This window comes from Crocodylus siamensis, chromosome 4 (assembly GCF_052110815.1).
Source record: "Crocodylus siamensis isolate JL-2025a chromosome 4, ASM5211081v1, whole genome shotgun sequence".
Classification (NCBI taxonomy): Eukaryota; Metazoa; Chordata; order Crocodylia; family Crocodylidae; genus Crocodylus; species Crocodylus siamensis.
Window position 1 is genome coordinate 189,803,399 of NC_143398.1, and position 17,376 is coordinate 189,820,774.

The 17,376-nt window shown below is 42.1% G+C and overlaps 1 protein-coding gene across 1 annotated transcript in view; it reads left to right on the plus strand.

The window, feature by feature from the left end:
* Positions 1–17,376, plus strand: part of TMEFF2 (transmembrane protein with EGF like and two follistatin like domains 2) — a 221,549-nt gene that overhangs the window by 118,377 nt on the left and 85,796 nt on the right. Inside the window, exon 5 of the mRNA XM_090045214.1 lies at positions 4,477–4,573. Within this exon, the coding sequence (XP_089901340.1) occupies positions 4,477–4,573 (97 nt within the window). The remainder of the gene's footprint in view (positions 1–4,476; positions 4,574–17,376) is intronic.

Here is a 17,376-nt window from a genome sequence, read left to right on the forward strand (position 1 = left end):
CATATGTGATAATTCATTGGAACAGAATTCCAGAGCATATTTTTGTAGGACCCCCTCTGCTTATAACAGAATTCTGTATATAGAAAATTGAATATGCCAACATCTCCAAAAGAATTTAAAATAAAAATGGATTCATTTAAAACCTTCTTTTTGCTCCTCTGATCATCTGAAAGGTTAGTTCAGGTGAAGTTTTCCATTTTAACGTGATCTAAATGTAAGCGGTAATCTGATGGGAAAATGTTCTACTGGCAATCAGACCTAAAAATGCTAACAGCATTAAATCTAAAGGAAAAAATAACTTCCAATGAGATACGTTATCCATCAAAGGTACTCCTGTGGTCTATAGCACTTCAGTATCTGATCACAATTTTTAGTGTAGTTTACAAGGCACCTGCAAATCAGGAAGTGATGTGATTCCCATTTTAGAAAATGGGAACATAAGACAAAATGGCAGATGCTGTTCCACCTACTAGATGTCCAAGCAACTGAGCATTATCCTTATTCTATTCTGAGTCCCTGAACAAAAAGTGGGTGGATCATCCTTTTTATGATTTAGGCATGCTACAAAAGTAGAAGCCTTAACAATGTTCCAAGGACTAGAGCAGGATGGAATAGGATCACATCAATAGGTGAAATAGAATTTGTCCCTAACTGACCTGTGTGTGGTTGCAAAGGAAGTTTGTGGCAGAGCAAGAAACCATGTGTTCTGTGTACCAAACTAGTGCCCAAACTGTTGTGTCATCTTTCCCCTCTCTAGAAATTAGAATGCATACCTTCTATTAGCTACTTCACAATGAATTGGGATCTTCCATCTTTTTATTATGCACCACTTGAGGCGAAAAAAACTAACCAAGTTGGTACAAATTTATGCAAACTTTCAACATTTAGGGTGTCTGTGAATGTGCTCCAGGGTGAAGGGGAAATGCTTTAATTAGTGCAGTTTTCAGAGCATCATGTGTATTCAGCAGCATCACGTGTATTCAGTATCCCATTCTTCAAAATGGCAGCGGGGAAACTTTAACTAAGCTTATTCAACAGTTCAGCTAAAGCTTAGTTAAAACACCTCCACCACCATTTTGAAGCGGGGGACACTGAATCCATATGATGCTGAAACTGGTAGAGTATACTAATTAGCACACTCCAGCAGACTCTTAGCACACTTGATTAATTGAGTCTGCTCCAACACATGCTAATTAGTACATATTGGAGCAGAGCTCCGTCACATGTATAAGTGCCCTTAAAGTCCATAACATTTTAGTACTATAGTTCCAGTCATTCCAGCACAGAAAAGAGTAACTGTAAGTATATGACTATTCCCATCAACTTTGGTGGGGCTGTTGAGTTATTGAGATGCTCCAGAACTTCACTAGATTGGAGCCTAAAACTCAGCTTCACTAGGAAAAACTTTTTCATGAAGAAGGTAGTAAAGCACTGGAACAGATTACCCTAAGAGGTTGTGGTGTGTCCATTCTTTGAGGTTTTTAAGACCTGGCCAGATGAAACTTTGACTGGGATGATATAGTTGGGGTAGTCCTGCTTTGAGCAGGGTGTTGGACTAGATGACCTCCTGAGGTCCCTTCCAGCCTCTTTCCTATACTATAAAATCTTCAAAGCAGTTCTAGGTATGAGTGAACAAAAACCAGAAGGGCACAAGAAGGCATAAATGCTAGGGACAGAAGTTACACATAAACCAGCTTAAGTGATCAGAAACTGGTTTAAACCTATAACAGAACATAAGTTCAGTGCAATTTCAAAATGGCCAAAATCAGTTTGAGATATACCTGGATGAATGTTATATCAGACTTAACTGATTGAGGTCAAACTGGTTTATGGAACTTGTGTCCCAGGTCCCTTCCTGGATTCAAGTTAAATCAGAGTCCTCCAGCATCCCAGCATTCTCTGCAGCCCTGGGCTGGGCTGTTCCACCCCTCTCCTCCCTAACCCAAGCACTATCACTGCTCTGGCTAGCTGAAAAAGGGGTGGGGGTGGGAAAACCTGCTCTGGAGTGCTGCAGGATTTGCCTGGCAAGAGGACTGAGGACCCCTGACAGAGGCTGCTTCCCTCCTCCCCCTCCAGGCAGACCTGCAGGCCAGGGTGGGGTTTTAAACCCCCTCCAATCAAACTCAGGCCTGCCAAGGCCGAGACATGCCCCTTTCCTGAGCTTAGTTTCCCTTCAGCTGAAGGCTTACTCTAGCATCCCCCAGCTTCTGACCTGAGCCACTGCAGGCATGTGCTTGCATTTCTAGAGTCAAAAGTGAAAGTCTGTTCACTTGTAAATTGGTTCAAAGTATGCAGGTTAGACTAACCTGCAAATATTGAATCAGTTTAGGCTCTGGCTTTTTTAATGTCTATCCCTAGCCAAAAAATTTCTTTGCAAATAATAACAACATCAATCAAAGCTGTGGTATAATCTAATTATTCTGTAAGCGTAAGAAGTACCATATTTTCTTGCATACAGTACACCCCCAATAAAGCATGTGCCTTCTTTTGGAAGGCAGAATTTAGAAAAAAAAGATTCTTCCATATTCTTGGCTGACTGTGGGCACATCCACACGAGACAGTGCACAGCAGACTAATTCTCCTGAGCGTTAGCTCAACAGGCAAAAACTGTGCTAATGAGCGAATACGTAGTAGAATTAGTTTATGCATTAGTGTCATAAATTAGTAGTACCAATTATGGTGCGTTGTGTTGGTGCCAGTTATTACATGTACTGAACTTAATGCACCATAATTACACTATATTAATAATCATGTAGACACACCCTGTGTGACATAGAATAAGTCCTAGAAACAGAGTGATCAGGAAATGGGGCATCCCAGGAGATAGTGTGGGTGAGGAAACAGGAACTTTCTGGTGTGGCAGGCCAGCAAAAAGGCTAGGCCCAGGTCTTTGCAAGGGTAGTAGCAAGGCTGTTCCTTCTTTACTGGAGATAGTTTTTTATAAAAGTTCCTGTGAATAATAAAGTGTTGTTTCTGCATCATAACCCTAATAAAGATATTACAAGCAGCTCACTTGCTCAGTCAGGCACAAGCTGCAGTGCTCAGCCAATAGGTACACCTGTGAGAGAGTTAACACAGGACTCTGCCCCTTCAGCTTCCTGATCCAGACAAGCAGCAGCAGCCATTGTGGCAGCTGCATGGCATTCACAGTGTACCCACCCTTGCTTCTTTTCCAGTAATGAAAACAAATCCCACACTTAATACAGACACCCCATTTTTGAGGGCCTGATTTTTGGCAAAAAGCTGCAAGTTGTGTACAGGAAAATATGCTATATTATGAATTATGGCTTAGTAAGAACTGTCTATCAACAGCTCTGGAATTTTTTTAACTGTATAATGTTATGTTGAATCATTTCACAAAACCCTTTCCCAGGCACTTACCATGACATTACCCATCTTATCTAGCATTAAAGCAAATGAAATATTTTTCAGTGCACTTATCTTCTCAGCTTATCCATTCAAGTCATGCTAAAGCCCATACCACCAGATCTTCAGTGCTATTGAGTGTGTAACCTGTGAAAGCTCATGCCTCGCTGAACAACTTAGTCAATTAGTCAGTACTGCCCCCTGCTTTCTGTCAAACTTCAGACTTAAATAGCTAACTACCTCTATTCAGCTATATTGTTATCCATGCTAACTAGATGTAAGCTTGTCTACCCATGCTTCAGTCACACCTTCAATTACAGAGTAGCTATGCGATAAGTAATGTAGGGACCTAAGTTCCATTGGCTTTCAACGAGACTTAGACTCTTATTTCACTTAAAAACTTTTGAAAATGTTACCCTATGGCCAGTGTCATACTAAAAAGGTCGTATGAAAAAGTTATGCCCCTAATTTGAAACAACCTTATTATTTCCCTTGCCCATGATGACGTTCATCCCCTTAACTAGAAAGTGCTAACTCATCTTTTTCCAAAGATGACTAATTTTTGGCATTTATTAAAATACTTCTGAAGAAAGAAATCTTTTGCTTTTGAAATGGATCAGATTGACAGGTAATTTCAAAACATTTCGTAGGGAAACATTCCCCTGAGTCTCTTACCATGTCTTCACCTGTGCACACCGCAAAGGACCACAAGTGGATAACTATGCTACACTATTGATGTTCTTCAGGGTTTTTTTCCAGGAACAAAACAGTGCAGCACAATAACACTGCCCCCATTCTTAGTTACAGATTTGAGAAAACATTATTGTTTAAACAAGAAAACATATTAATATATTCCCCCAGTTCCTCCTCTCTTCTCTCCACAAATACACTCACTTCTGGTTTCTGGAATTTATCTGAGGCCAAAGAGGAGGAAAAGATACTTGTATTGGTTCCATGTTTGAAATACTGGCTACCGATCAAGAACTAGCATGTTGAGTTCTGTGTTAAACTTTCAAAGGTCAGTAGACATTTCCAAGATTCATGTAGATGAGACTCACTATACTATAGTTTTGTGTTTCTAATATGCATTCTTTTGTTTCTATAAAACAGTCAATGAAGGCTCAGGAGAAACCAGTCAAAAAGAGACATCAACTTGTGACATTTGCCAGTTTGGGGCAGAGTGTGATGAAGATGCAGAGGATGTTTGGTACAGTATTTTTTCTCTATTTTTGTCTTGTTTTAGAGAGCATGTTTGTGGAATATTACTAAAAAATTAAACATACCACTTCTCCCAGTCCTGCCTTCAAAAATAGGCTAATTATTTAATTAAATCTATAAAATGTACCTGTTTAACCCTCTAGACATGTATATTCATTTTCCCATATTCTAAGACTACAGACTTGTCCATTTTGTCACAAAGGCCCTTGACAAATATTATTTCCATCAAGCAACAGGCAACGTTGTTCAGTGGAAACTATCATGCCATGTGACCAGGGTTCAAATTACACTTTGACTCATGAGGGGAGAGGGGTTGAGAAGATCCCAATCTTTGATTTCATTGATTAACGAGTCCACCTAAGTGAGGGAGCAATCCGATCAGAGACCACCCCCCCAGGTTATGATTTTCAGAACTTACAGGGAAGTTCTCATCTCAGTGGGCTCTCTTCTCTTACGGGAAGGTTCCTGTAATTCAGCCTCCTCGGTAATTTTAACCCTGCATGTAATCTCCATGTTCACAGAGAAAGCTATATGAGGAGGGAGAGGGGAATTGTCTTTTGGGAATTTGCTCTGCCAGAACTCACCAGCAAGGAGAGCTGGAGAGCTGCTGGCTAGGGCTGTGAGCCCCCTCCCACACCTTCAGCTGTGCTGCTAAGGAGGAGTGAGCTCTGAACTGGTTGAAGGAGCTGCTCCCCTACCCTTTGCACAGAGTAGGGAAGACCCAGTCAAAGGACAACAGGGGACAGGACTCTTAGGACTGAAACTCTGAAACACCTTATGAGGCATTTTATGTATGTGCTTTTCCCCTCTCCACATCTTGTCCCCCACCAGCAGCTTTCCAGATAAATTCCCTCTTTCTTGACACTTTGTTATTTCAGGTGATAGTGTCTTCTTAAAAAAACAACTTTGAAAGCTAGTTGGGGAAAGGGAGGAGGGAAGGGAGTCATGACTTCTTTTCAGACACCCTGGGACAGCAGAGTTCAGCAAGTCATAGAGAGTCCCATTGCCAGAAGGAAGAGGGAGAGGTGGCAAGAGTGTGCTTTCTACCCTGGTACGCTGGAGGACCTGGCCAAACACTATCACTCTGTGTTATATGCCAGACGTTCATATTACAGCCTGATAGCAATCAGTTACAAAATGTTCTCCAATTTTCAAGCAACATCTTTTGCCTGGTTGGCCATTTGTATTGTGCAATAATTCCTTTGCATGTGTAGCATGTCTAAAAATATGGTTAAATCAACCAATTAATTGTACAATAAATGCAATGTGTGTTAGTTCTAAAATACCACATCATACCACAAATAAAGGGAAAGGAGCTCTAATAAATGCCTGTATGTTGTGGTTTGTATACGTATATTTTTTGATCAGAAGTAGAGCTGAACAAAAAAACTGGTAAAGTATTTTTACCCAGTATTTCAATTAGACGTTTGTTTGAACAGTTTTATTTTGATGGTTCCCTCAACTTTATTTTTAAAAAAATTTAAATATTTTTTTCAATCCAAAATTTATCTTTTTTACACTTTGGGCATCTCTATACATGTCAGATGCTGCAGCATGCTAATTAGCGTCCTCCAGCATCCTCCACATCATGTGTATTCAGGGTCCCTGCATTTCAAAGTGGCAGCAGGGTCACTTTAACTAACACTCATTGAACAAATTTAGTTAAAGCACCCCACTGCTATTTTCAAGTGAGGGATGGTGAGTATGCATGACGCTGCAGGGTGAGAGCCACTTTAATTAAAGCACCTCCCTCCTCCCACAAAATCCAGAGTGTGTGTAAAGGTGCCCTTTGATTCATGGAAAGTTTCTGAAGGGCTTTACATAAGGTCAACCCCAAATGATTTTTTTTTAAATTTTTTGAATTCTCAGCATACAAACAAGTAGTTATTTCCATAGCTGTAATTAGGACACTGACTTTCATGCCAACATGTTTGACCATTCACTATTTTTCTATCCTAATAATTGTTCCAAATTGACAGAAACAAAAGTAATCAAATAAACATTAGAGTTACTGGCTTGAATTATGCTTTCTAGGACCAGACAGAAAGAAGATGTTCTTTAGATGCAACTTTCTCTTCTTATGGAAAAGGAGGTCTTTGCCTTTTCTTCTCTGACACTGTCCAGGTGTTTGCTGCAGGATTCATGAAAAGAAGGAAGTGGAGATTGGGCAGATCAGAGGGAGGAGTAATAATGGTGAGATGGAAGAGCTAATGGACGCTGTGCCCTCCAACCTCACATAGATACTCAAGACAAGATGATATAGGGATTGCATTTTGTTCCTGTCTACCCCACAATGATCCCAAAGGCCATCCTGTGTAGGACAGTGTCTGGTTGCATGGCCATCATTTGGAGAAGTTCATAGTGGAGTCTGCATGACAATCTAGTCATTCTTTGCACACAAATAGATTGAGGCTTTGCAGCATTCAAGCCCTGTTGGATTAGGAAAACTGTGGAAGTCTAAATATAATCCAAAGAGCAAAACCAATATAACAGAGGAATAAAGGAAAGAGTAGGGAGGAAAGAAAACTGGAGAAGGTAATTAGACATGGTGTTAGTCAGATGACCCCATGCAGAAAGCAGTTTCTATCAGCTAATGGTCAGGCATGACATTTTGAATATTTATCCTATTCAATAAAGTAAGTTATGGATATGGTGAGTGAGAAAAGGCCTGTGATCAACTTGTGCTCATTTTGGTCAGGTCTTGCCAGCTTTTAATAGCCTGTGATTTTATGCTAAAAAAATGGCTCTGAGTCAAATGAAATTGTGGCACTGAAAAATAGAATCAGGATGCAATATGATTAACTTTCTGTAGTAATAGCAGGAGACTTAGTTAAAAGAAATTGGTTATTTTGGTTTTGTCTAAGGAAATTGCTCATTTCTTCTCCTTCCCGGTAGGATCCTCACGAGTTATTCAGAACTGGGGGTGTCCATGTAAATATAAAACCTTGTTAAAATTAACATATCACAATTCACAGGCCAGTGGTCATGTTTTCATAATTAGATGAGTTGCTGAGTTGAAGTGGCAAAAAAAAGAGGGATAAGGAGGAAAATTAGCTACAAGATAACATTATTAATCATGATAAGTGTTGTGGAACGCTGGGAGCACTTCTGTTTATTTTTGAGGGAACGTAACTGATATAATTTACCAAGTATTAATCCCACTACAGCTGAAAACTTTCCTGATATCTAATTCCTTTCCTTCGACACATCTTGGCTTATGAGGAGCAGCATGATAACATGGGAACCAAAGCGCTTAGTCTTTATTGACAGACAGCTTTTCTGCAGGGAAAGATGCTTTTGAGAGTAGGAGGTAGGGAAGGGCATTTGCTAGGAAAGATGTTACCAAACAAACTGTTCAAAAGCAGTAAAGCAGATCTCTGTGTAGAAGTAAAAAGACCATGTTAAGCCTGTTAAAGGTCTGCTTTGAAGTCAACAGCCTCATATGCTATAACAGTGCTGTTTTCATGTCCCTGACCCCTGAATAGTTTTGGATAATGTTCTTCCTGTGAAATGAGCCTTCTGGGTGTTAGCTTTTTATTATTATTATTATTTCTAGAGTGAAAGCAGGCTGCATATGGAGTGACTAGATTCCTCTTTCAAAATCACTTTAATTGAATTTCAGTTTGGCACCTGCCACAGTCAATCAGAGACACACATAGAGATTTAGTGTATAAAAAAGTGTTCCTAGATTAGATGAAATAAGAAATATCAGTTTATTATTTGATCAATATTTTTATGTTTATCTAATTTCAAAAACAAGCTGTGTTCCTTTAATTATCTTACCTGACTGATTAGTTTTCCAGAGTCTAAATTAGGTCAACAGTTACTAGTAGCTTTGGGAACTGTTATTATGAGATAATTAGCCCAGAACTTTCAGTTTGTCCTATCAATCAGAAACAGTTCAGGAGCCGTGGGGTTGGTGCTTGATTCATTCTAAGTAAGAGGAAAGCAAGCTGGTAGCAGAGACTGATCATAGGGAGCCGCAGATATGAAGCTGGCTGTTTGCCTAACACTTCTAGGGTGTCAGAGTAGATCAGAGAGGAGAGCACAGGTGTGATAGCAGATGTGGCTGGGCTGCTAATGATTTAAAGGGACAATTAGCATTCTTCTGCATTGCTACAGTCTGTTATTTTGCAATCCCTTCTCTGTTTTAGCTCTTCATTGCCAAATTCCACTTAGCTGGATAGTGCTCTCTGTACGTTGTCACTATTATTTTTAAATCGTTTTACTGATCTAACATTTGATCTATTAATGTCTAGACTTCTAGGATTCTGGTGGGAGTTGCTTTGCTCTATAAAAGATTATTTAGGTGATAGCATAGGAAGGGAGGGTGGAGGGACTCCAAAAAAGAAACCCCTGGAATGCATAGTGTTCTAGAACATGGTAGGATGCACGTATACTGTACATCCATTTCACGTTCTAAAATTGCAAGAGTTCATGTGATTTGGTATTCCATTAGTGAATATCCTCTCCTGTGTTAAAAACAAAGACTGTTCAGTTTAAAGTCTTTAACATCTTCCTTCTTTTAATACGTGAAAGCTTCTTGTCAGTAAGAAGATCATGTATTACTGGCATTATTCCCACCTTTAATGCATTTTGCACCAGTGGGCTTCATGAATATTTAAAGTAGGGTAGTGGCTATGCTCTTTAGCACTACATTGCAATCTATTGGCAAATCAGACATTTGGTGTTGCTTACTTTGGGTTTTTATTTCTAAGCTTGCTACGGAATGATTGACTTTGTAAGACAGGGCTACTCAGGATAACACCCCGAGAGATATAGTTAAAAGGAAATGGAGAATGAAACATAAGGTTCTGAACAAGGGAGTATTTCAAAGCTCATCCAAAAAGCATCTTACAACACTGAAACATTCAGTCAGTGTATAAATAGAACATATCAAATGGAGTGCCCATTCATCTAGTAGGGTAGCTTAGCGTCAGTGCATAACCATGTCAAAGATCCAAGTATTAATCTCTTGCTTTATAAACCATCAAGAGAGTTGGAGTTCTACACTGTACAATTCATGATTTAGAAAGATATGTAAGTATACATAAGTTTTGTAATGCGTCCTTTAGGTTGAGAGAGGTAACTAATAGAAATAACCCTTTGTAGAATATTCTTAAGAAAAGAGTAGGACTGGAGTAATTTCTTAAAACTAAAGATGAAATTTCTGAAACCTCTGACTTCTAAGGGTAGTCAGAAGTAAAATCATGTATCAGGGTTAAATACATTCCCTTTTCCTTTGTATTTCAACATCAAAAGAGTAGTATGTATGCAGAGACTCGGTAGACTAAGGAATGTTTTGCAACCTATAAGACAGACTTCCATACATGCAAAAAGTACACAAGAGACAATGTGCTCCTTCAAGCCCATAAGTGGGGAAGAGAAGGATTACTAGGAGAAAAGGAATCAGGTCTCCTTTGAAGTACCTCCTACTCTTTGAAAGACAAAGGTGAAAGTGCAAAACTCTCTCCCCACCTATTGGATCAGGTTTCTATTCTTTTGAGATTGGGAAACTGTTTTTCCTTCACAGATTGATTGGCCAGGGTAGGCTGCATGTTTTCACCTTTGTGACACCAAGTCAGGAATCCAATTGAGTAGGAAAGAAGGTCATATTCATGTTGTCACAGTGTAGCAGATGGCAAGTGTCCACTGTATGTACTATTATCTTGGCAAAATCGAGTTTCAAGAACGTGGGGAAAGAGTGTTGGGCCGCCTAATGTTCTGTGCGGATACAAACCTATTTCCCCAAGTTAGGGAAAGAATTAAGGAAGAAAAATGTCCTGCGTAGTATAATCTGTGTTCCCAGATGAGATAATAAAGTTGCAGCCTAAATAACCTCCATTCTTTGCATCTTGTCCTGCTTCCTGAGTGGCTGGGACACTAAGCTCCACTCCCCCAAAGCTTACATGCAGGCCTAAAGTACACTGAGAAAATAAATTGTTCTCTGTCCCTTATGTCATATTTCATTTCTGAACGCTGACATATATCAGGTGCAAATTCTACTGTGAGGCAAATGAACAATGCAGCTACCCAAAAACACATCATTTTGTTCAAACTGCATTCTCATGCAAATGACCTGCATTAGATATGATAGATATTTGTACAAATCATGCAGCTGTCAGCAGCAACTACCCCTAAAATCAATATCTCTCAAGCAATCGATATTTATCTTTATTATAGTATAGAAAGAAAACATATAAAGGAAACTAATATCTGATTTTGCCAGCTTCTTAATCCACATAGCAATTAGGTCAGTCAGATCTGGGTCCCTCCCCCACTTCAATCAGTTGCTCTCAACCAGAGCATTTAAGACCAAGATGATGTACTACTGAACATCTTACAAAGTACTAACGGCTAGTCTGAAAGCTTATATACATTATACAAGTACTGACTGCTTCTTCAGCAGTATGTAGAAAAACTATGTATGACCTACTTGTTCCAGAGGCAGAAACAACCACCTACTTTAACATACAGTGCCCTGTACATTTTGTAGTACTACAGGGCCAGAGTGCTTCATGTTGCTTTTTCTTGCTCTTTAGACAGAAAAAAGGTATCTTTTCACTATCATGAACAATAATCTAATATACTCAGAGGGATGGGGCTCAGATAGTAGTAAATAATTAAGGCCCCAATCCTGAAAAGACTGCAGTTAACTTGAGACTGCTCTTAGTGCATAAAGTTAAGGACCTGCATAAATCTTTCCCTAATCAGAGCCTAAGTAACACACTATGTATAATTGGTAATTTTAGCCCTGCTTTAACTACAGAGCTGCCCCTGCTACCTTGATCTTCCTGGAAATTAGCTCAGTGAAATCTATACAAATGATAAATAATGTATTATATATTCTTATTAAAATATATTAAAATAACCAGGAAAGTTATGGCTTCCATTTCCTTTTATGAATCACAGCAAGCTAAAACTCACTGATATTTTCAAAAAATAGACATAGCATCACTATTTGAACTGAAAAATGGCCAGCAAACGATTTATATAAAAGAAAGACAACAGCAAAATACTATCATAAACATTTTAATTGTATAATGTGACTTCTGTGCTATATTAAGGCTACTTCTTGACTTCTGCTTTTGAACCAGCATGAAGGAGGGAAATTAACAAAACCAACATAAAATAAAATCTTACTTTTTTCCCTAATCAGAAAGAGTATGGGAGAATGCAGTGGCAAGATTATCATTTTAGTGACTTTTATTGCACCTATAAACCACTGACACAAGAAAGCAAAAACAAAGATTCACCATTTCCAGCTTAGGTGAAATATTTCAATTGGCACAAAATGTCTACATTTCATGGTGGTGGAAGAAAATAAGGTATTGACTATTTTCTATACCATGTCCAGAAGTCCCATTAGATCTATGTCAGTACTTTACATTCTCCTACAGCCTGTTCACTATCATTGCATTTGTTAATCTGCAACTCTGTTCCAGAGGGAAATGTAACTTAGGGCATTTATACACATATTTTTCTGTCCCATGACACGCCAGAGATCCACTGCCCACTTTGGAGTAGACTCAGTTAGTCAAGTCTGCTCTGCACGTGAGCTGAGGGCGAACTGCGCTGAGCCGTGTACAGTTGTATAAGTGGTGAAATGTGCATCAGCACACAGAAAATGGGGGCAGTGCACTTTTGAACTAAAACACCTCTGATGTGTTTTAGTTCAAAAGTGCACCACCACCATTTTCTCAGCACATTTTATAACTTATACAACTGCAAGCATCTCAGCACCAGGTACTTTTTTCAAAGTGCCCAGCACAGCAGTACTTGCTTATGTAAAAATGCCCATCTCAGTCAGTAAAAAAGACCACCATTGGCTTAAACCAGCTTTGGAACAAACCCAGAATGACTAGTTAGCCACATCTGACTCATGTAAAGAAAACTGGTAAGTGAAAATACAGAAATAAATCCTTTTTTTCCTAGCAAAATATTTCTGCATAATTGCTTAAGGCAGTGATTCTCAACCAGGGTATCACAGCACATAGGGTACCACGAGATGGGTGATGAACAATATTAGCACTGTTAAGTGTGCAGACACCTACACATGATTCACATAATTCACAAGATAAACCCGTAAGGCATGTTCGCACATGCAAGCACATGCGCTTGCAGCAGCTCAAATAGAAACAGTGCAAATTTGGGCTGGGACTTTTTGCCTTGGCACACATGCCCAGACATGCACTTTTTTGCCAAAATTATGCCACTTGGGGCAAAATAACCCCTGCCTGGCTCCTCCTAGATCTGCAGCCAAGGGGAGCTAGAGCCTGGGTCCAGCACCTGTGCTGGCCCCAGCAGTATAAAAACCTGCCCTGGCCAGTAGCTCAAGGCTACTGGCCCTCAGGAGCTTCTGGCCCAGCTACTTGGTGTCTGGGGACACTAGCCCCTTGTGTCAGCTAGATTGCTGAAGCAGAATACCAAATTCACTTTTTAAAATACCCCAAAATCCACATTCTTCCACAATTAGAACAAAAGAGAGCAAGAGAGAGATTGATCAGATGGACAATGTTGTATTGTTATATTTACAATGTTAAAGCACTGGAAGCCTACCAGTGTCTCTAGCATCGTAATAAAATAACTCCTAAATATCTGTGTTTTAATGTTCGTTTTTCATTTCCTTATCACATGGTGGGTGTGTGATGGGGGAATCTGGGATTTGTAGGAGCGGGGTGGGAAGGGGTTGGGGGGATGTAGGGGGAGTGGAGGGATGAGGGGGGATGCTGGTCAGTCTGTGGGTAGGTGTGGGGGGACTGTGGGTGTGGGAGCTGCTTAGGAGTGGTGGGTCCCCCCTCCCCCATAGCACATGGACTACCCTGCCTACAGGCCAGGTTCCAGCCCCCGCCAGGGGCTACAGCACCCCCAACCCCACACTAGTCTCCAGCCCCCTCCTCATTCCCCTGCTTGTCTCCAGGCTCCAGAGGCTGGAGATGAGCAGTAGAATGAGCAGGAGGCTGGAGACAGCAGGGGAAGTCTCTAGCTCATCTCCAGCCTCCTGCTCATTCTTGTGCTCCCTGGGAGGCTGAAGATGATCAGGGGAACGAGCAGGAGGCTGGAGACGAGCAAGGGAGCATCTGCAGCTCATCTCCAGGGGCTCATCTCCTCCCCCTGCTCATTCTTGTGCTCTGTCTCCAATCCTCCGGAGCCTGGGAACAAGCAGGAGAATGAGCAGGAAGCTGGAGATGAGCAGGGGAGTGATCAGGAGGCTGGGGATAATTCAGGGATTCTCTGGTGGACTCCAGGCTCCTGATCGCTCCCCCACCCAACTCCAGCTTCCTGCACTGCCCGCAGCTTACCAGCAGCAACAGTGGGGGCCTTATGGCACACTGGGGCTTGGCTCTGGCCACCTAGCACCCACACTGCCACTGCTGCATCATGAGAATGCAGCCTGGCTCGGCAGGGCACCGGGCACTGTCTGGAAGCTTGGAGGTACTGTGGCTGTCACCCAGGGCTCAGCGCCACTCAGCCCAAGTAGCAGAAACTGTGAGACAGCGCACATGACCCTGCCAAGCCGGGTTGCACCTGCACAATGCTACAGCAGGGATGGCAGGCAGCTGGGGCCAAGCCCCGCTGCCCCCTGCTCAGCGGAGCTGTGTCATGAAGCCCCGAGCAGCCCTGACCACTGCTGCTACTGCTGGTGAGTGTGGGGGCTTGAGAGAGCAAGCAGGGAGCTGGAGGAATGAATGGGGGGTGGGGGGAATTAATAGGGGGCAGGGGGAATGAACGGGGAGCTAGGGGAATGAACGGGGGTGAGGGGAATGAATGGGGAGCTGAGGGAATGAACAGGGGAGCTGGGGGAATGAACAGGGGAGGGGTGAAGAACGGGGGGGCGGGAAGCTGGAGAAATGAATGGGGGTGGGGTGAACAAACGGGGAGTTGGGGGCCTGGTCCCAGGCAAGGCCTCCCCCATGGTCCCCTCCGCCCTCCTTCAGCCTGCCAACCCCCTACTTACCTGGGATGAAGCCGGGTCCAGGTCCCTGCACCTTGCACCGCTGCTTGCCCCACATGGGCAGGCAGTGTGCTTCAGCACCGGGGCAAGGTCCAGCCATAGAGACACTCTGGGTGGCTATCAGAGCATCTCTGTGGAAGACCGAGCCTCCAGTTGCCTTGTGCCCTGCCCCACTTTTTTCTCCCAGAGTATCGTTTGACCCCTGAATATCCAGGGGTTTAATTTTGCCCCCACTGCACATTTGCAGCGCAGGGAACATTTTGTTCTCCCACATGCCTCTTGGGGTTTGAGACGCTACAAGAGGGAGATGTGCACTCATCTGGACACACCCATAGGGTGCATCCAGATGTTTGCAGACATGCAGTATGCGGCACTGCAGACCCATCTATGATGCCACATGCTGCACATGCTGCACATGCAGGCATTCCCAGCATTGCCTCTTTGCAGTGTGGGGGCTTTTTTTGACCCAGGGTCAAAAAAACCTACACCTAGAAAAGGGGAACAGCACACATGGCAGCAGTGCATGCTGCCCAAAACTGGAGTCTGGCTGGCCAGAGCCACACTGGCTGCTGTCCATGCTCCCTGCTACAGGAGTACCATACCTGCAGCTCCCAGTGGCTCCCAGAATCCCATGTAACACTGCTGGGGCCAGCAGAGGCCCCAGCCTTCCCTACCACACCCAGGGCAATGTGCCACACGCTGGAACCCACCTGCTGTGGGCATTCCCTGGGGACAAGTAGCAGCAGCACAAGATGTGCTGCTGCTACTTATCCCTGAAGAAACACACATTCCCGCTCATGAAGATGTGCCCACAGATTTCAAACTGGAATCCAGAGCATTAAAAAAACATTCTGACCTGCTGTGGTTCTTTGCAACAAAATAATTTCTCTCTATTATTTGCCCATAGTCAAAAACCACATAAAGATGTTTTTATTTGTGGCTGGGTGGGTGCCTTGAGTAAAAAAAAAATTTTGAGAACCACTGGATTAAGGTTTGAGCCTCATAGCTTTTTGAGAAGTGAGAAAAAGAACAAGTACACCTTTAATCTTTCACTTGTGCCAAGGTTTGCAGTCATCTTGTAACTGATCAACAAAGCATGAACACACTGAGAAGTGAGATCTAGTTTCAACATCTGATGATGTTTTGTTTTACTTTTTATTTAGTTATAGCTGAGAACATTCCTTCAATTCTCAATTCACATACAAATTCTCAAAACTTCCTTAAATCTTTAGATTTCATTGCTTCTGAATGGCTAACTCAATTTTGGAAATGTCACATAAGTAGGTGCTTCAGGGAATTCTTAAGTTTCTTTTCCAATAAATTAGGAAGATCCTTTAGAGGCCTGAGTTCATGGCATACACTTCTGCCTATACAGATTAAAGGGGGTTATTTCCTAATAGCTTTCTTTAAAAAAAAATTAATATTGACCCTGGTTTTAACAGAAGCCAAGACTGCCTGGAGTTCCTCATATTGTTTTGTTACCAATATACTTTGGAATGCTCTGGTAAATAATTTAGCCTACCCTCAAAGAATGTGACCATATTTTCTCTATGTATCAAGGAAATCTCACATATAACCACATTTCATGGCTTTACAAGTTCTGTAAATTATCAAACAAATTGGGATCCATGTATATGATGTTTTCGAGACTGTTTCATTTAGGGACTTTCTATTTGATATATACATTTCAGGGAGGTTTCATATCATTTGTAACAGTAACAAAAATGATATAAAATAATAGCAGGTAGCTCAATATGTGTCCCTGCTAAATACAATAACAAACAATATATTTAGGCAGTAAAGCTGATGAATTTTGTGTATGTGTGTGGCCCACATTTTCAGAAACCAACCCAAACTCTGCTTCAGTTTCAGAGGGTTTTACCACTGACTTACATGAAAGCAGTGTTCTTCCTCACTGTGTAAATATGTCAGAATTTCACTGTAGCTGCATATGAATGTAGATTAAAGCAAAATTTGACAGAGTATAAATCAAGAGTAACTTCAGTGACTATAGTACAGGGATCAGCAACAAATCTGTGGGCCAGATCCATTGTCAATGGCATTCAGCAGTGAGGATCTTTGGCTGCAGGCACTCCACCTGAGCCAGCGTGGTAACAAACAGCGGCTGTCGTGATTGCATCCTAGTAAGCCTGTGCAAGTCGGCAGTGATCCGATCCAGCTTCGGATCCAGCCGCTTCAGATGCCAGCAATCCGATCCAGAGCTCCGGACCCAGTTTCTGCTTCAGTTTGGCCTTGAAAATCTGGCCATAGGGCATAATGGGGAATCAATGAAATATCTATAACCTTATTGGTTTTTGTCTGATTTGGATGAAACCTGGAGGGGTGATAGCCCCTGCTGAGAGCATGAAGTCTGCCAAGTTTCAAAAAGATCAGTGCAGGGGTTTGGGGGGAACTGTACCCCAAATTCATGAAAGCAAAACTCACGTCACGTGTATGTGTCACAACACAGGGGGTCAAAACTTCAGGGCTGGTAGCTCTGCCAAGTTTCAAGAAGAGCGGTGCAGGGGTTTGGGGGGAACTGCACCTCAAGCTGCGCACAAGCAGAACTCATGACATAGGTGACCCTGTGTGTGTTAAGGCTCAGCGGGGTGACAGCTGCAGGGATGGTGGCCCCTGCTGTGGCCACAAAGCCTCCCAGCAGTCGAGGAGATAGGTGCAGGGGAGTTCTGGGGCCCTGCACCTCTAGCTGCTGACAGGTAAAACTCATGACATGGGTGCTTGTGCAACTGACCGTCTCTGTCCTGGGGCAGTTGATTGTCTGTATTGATTATTTCCTCTCCTTAGTCTCTGTTTTTGTAGGTGTTAATTGATGGTAA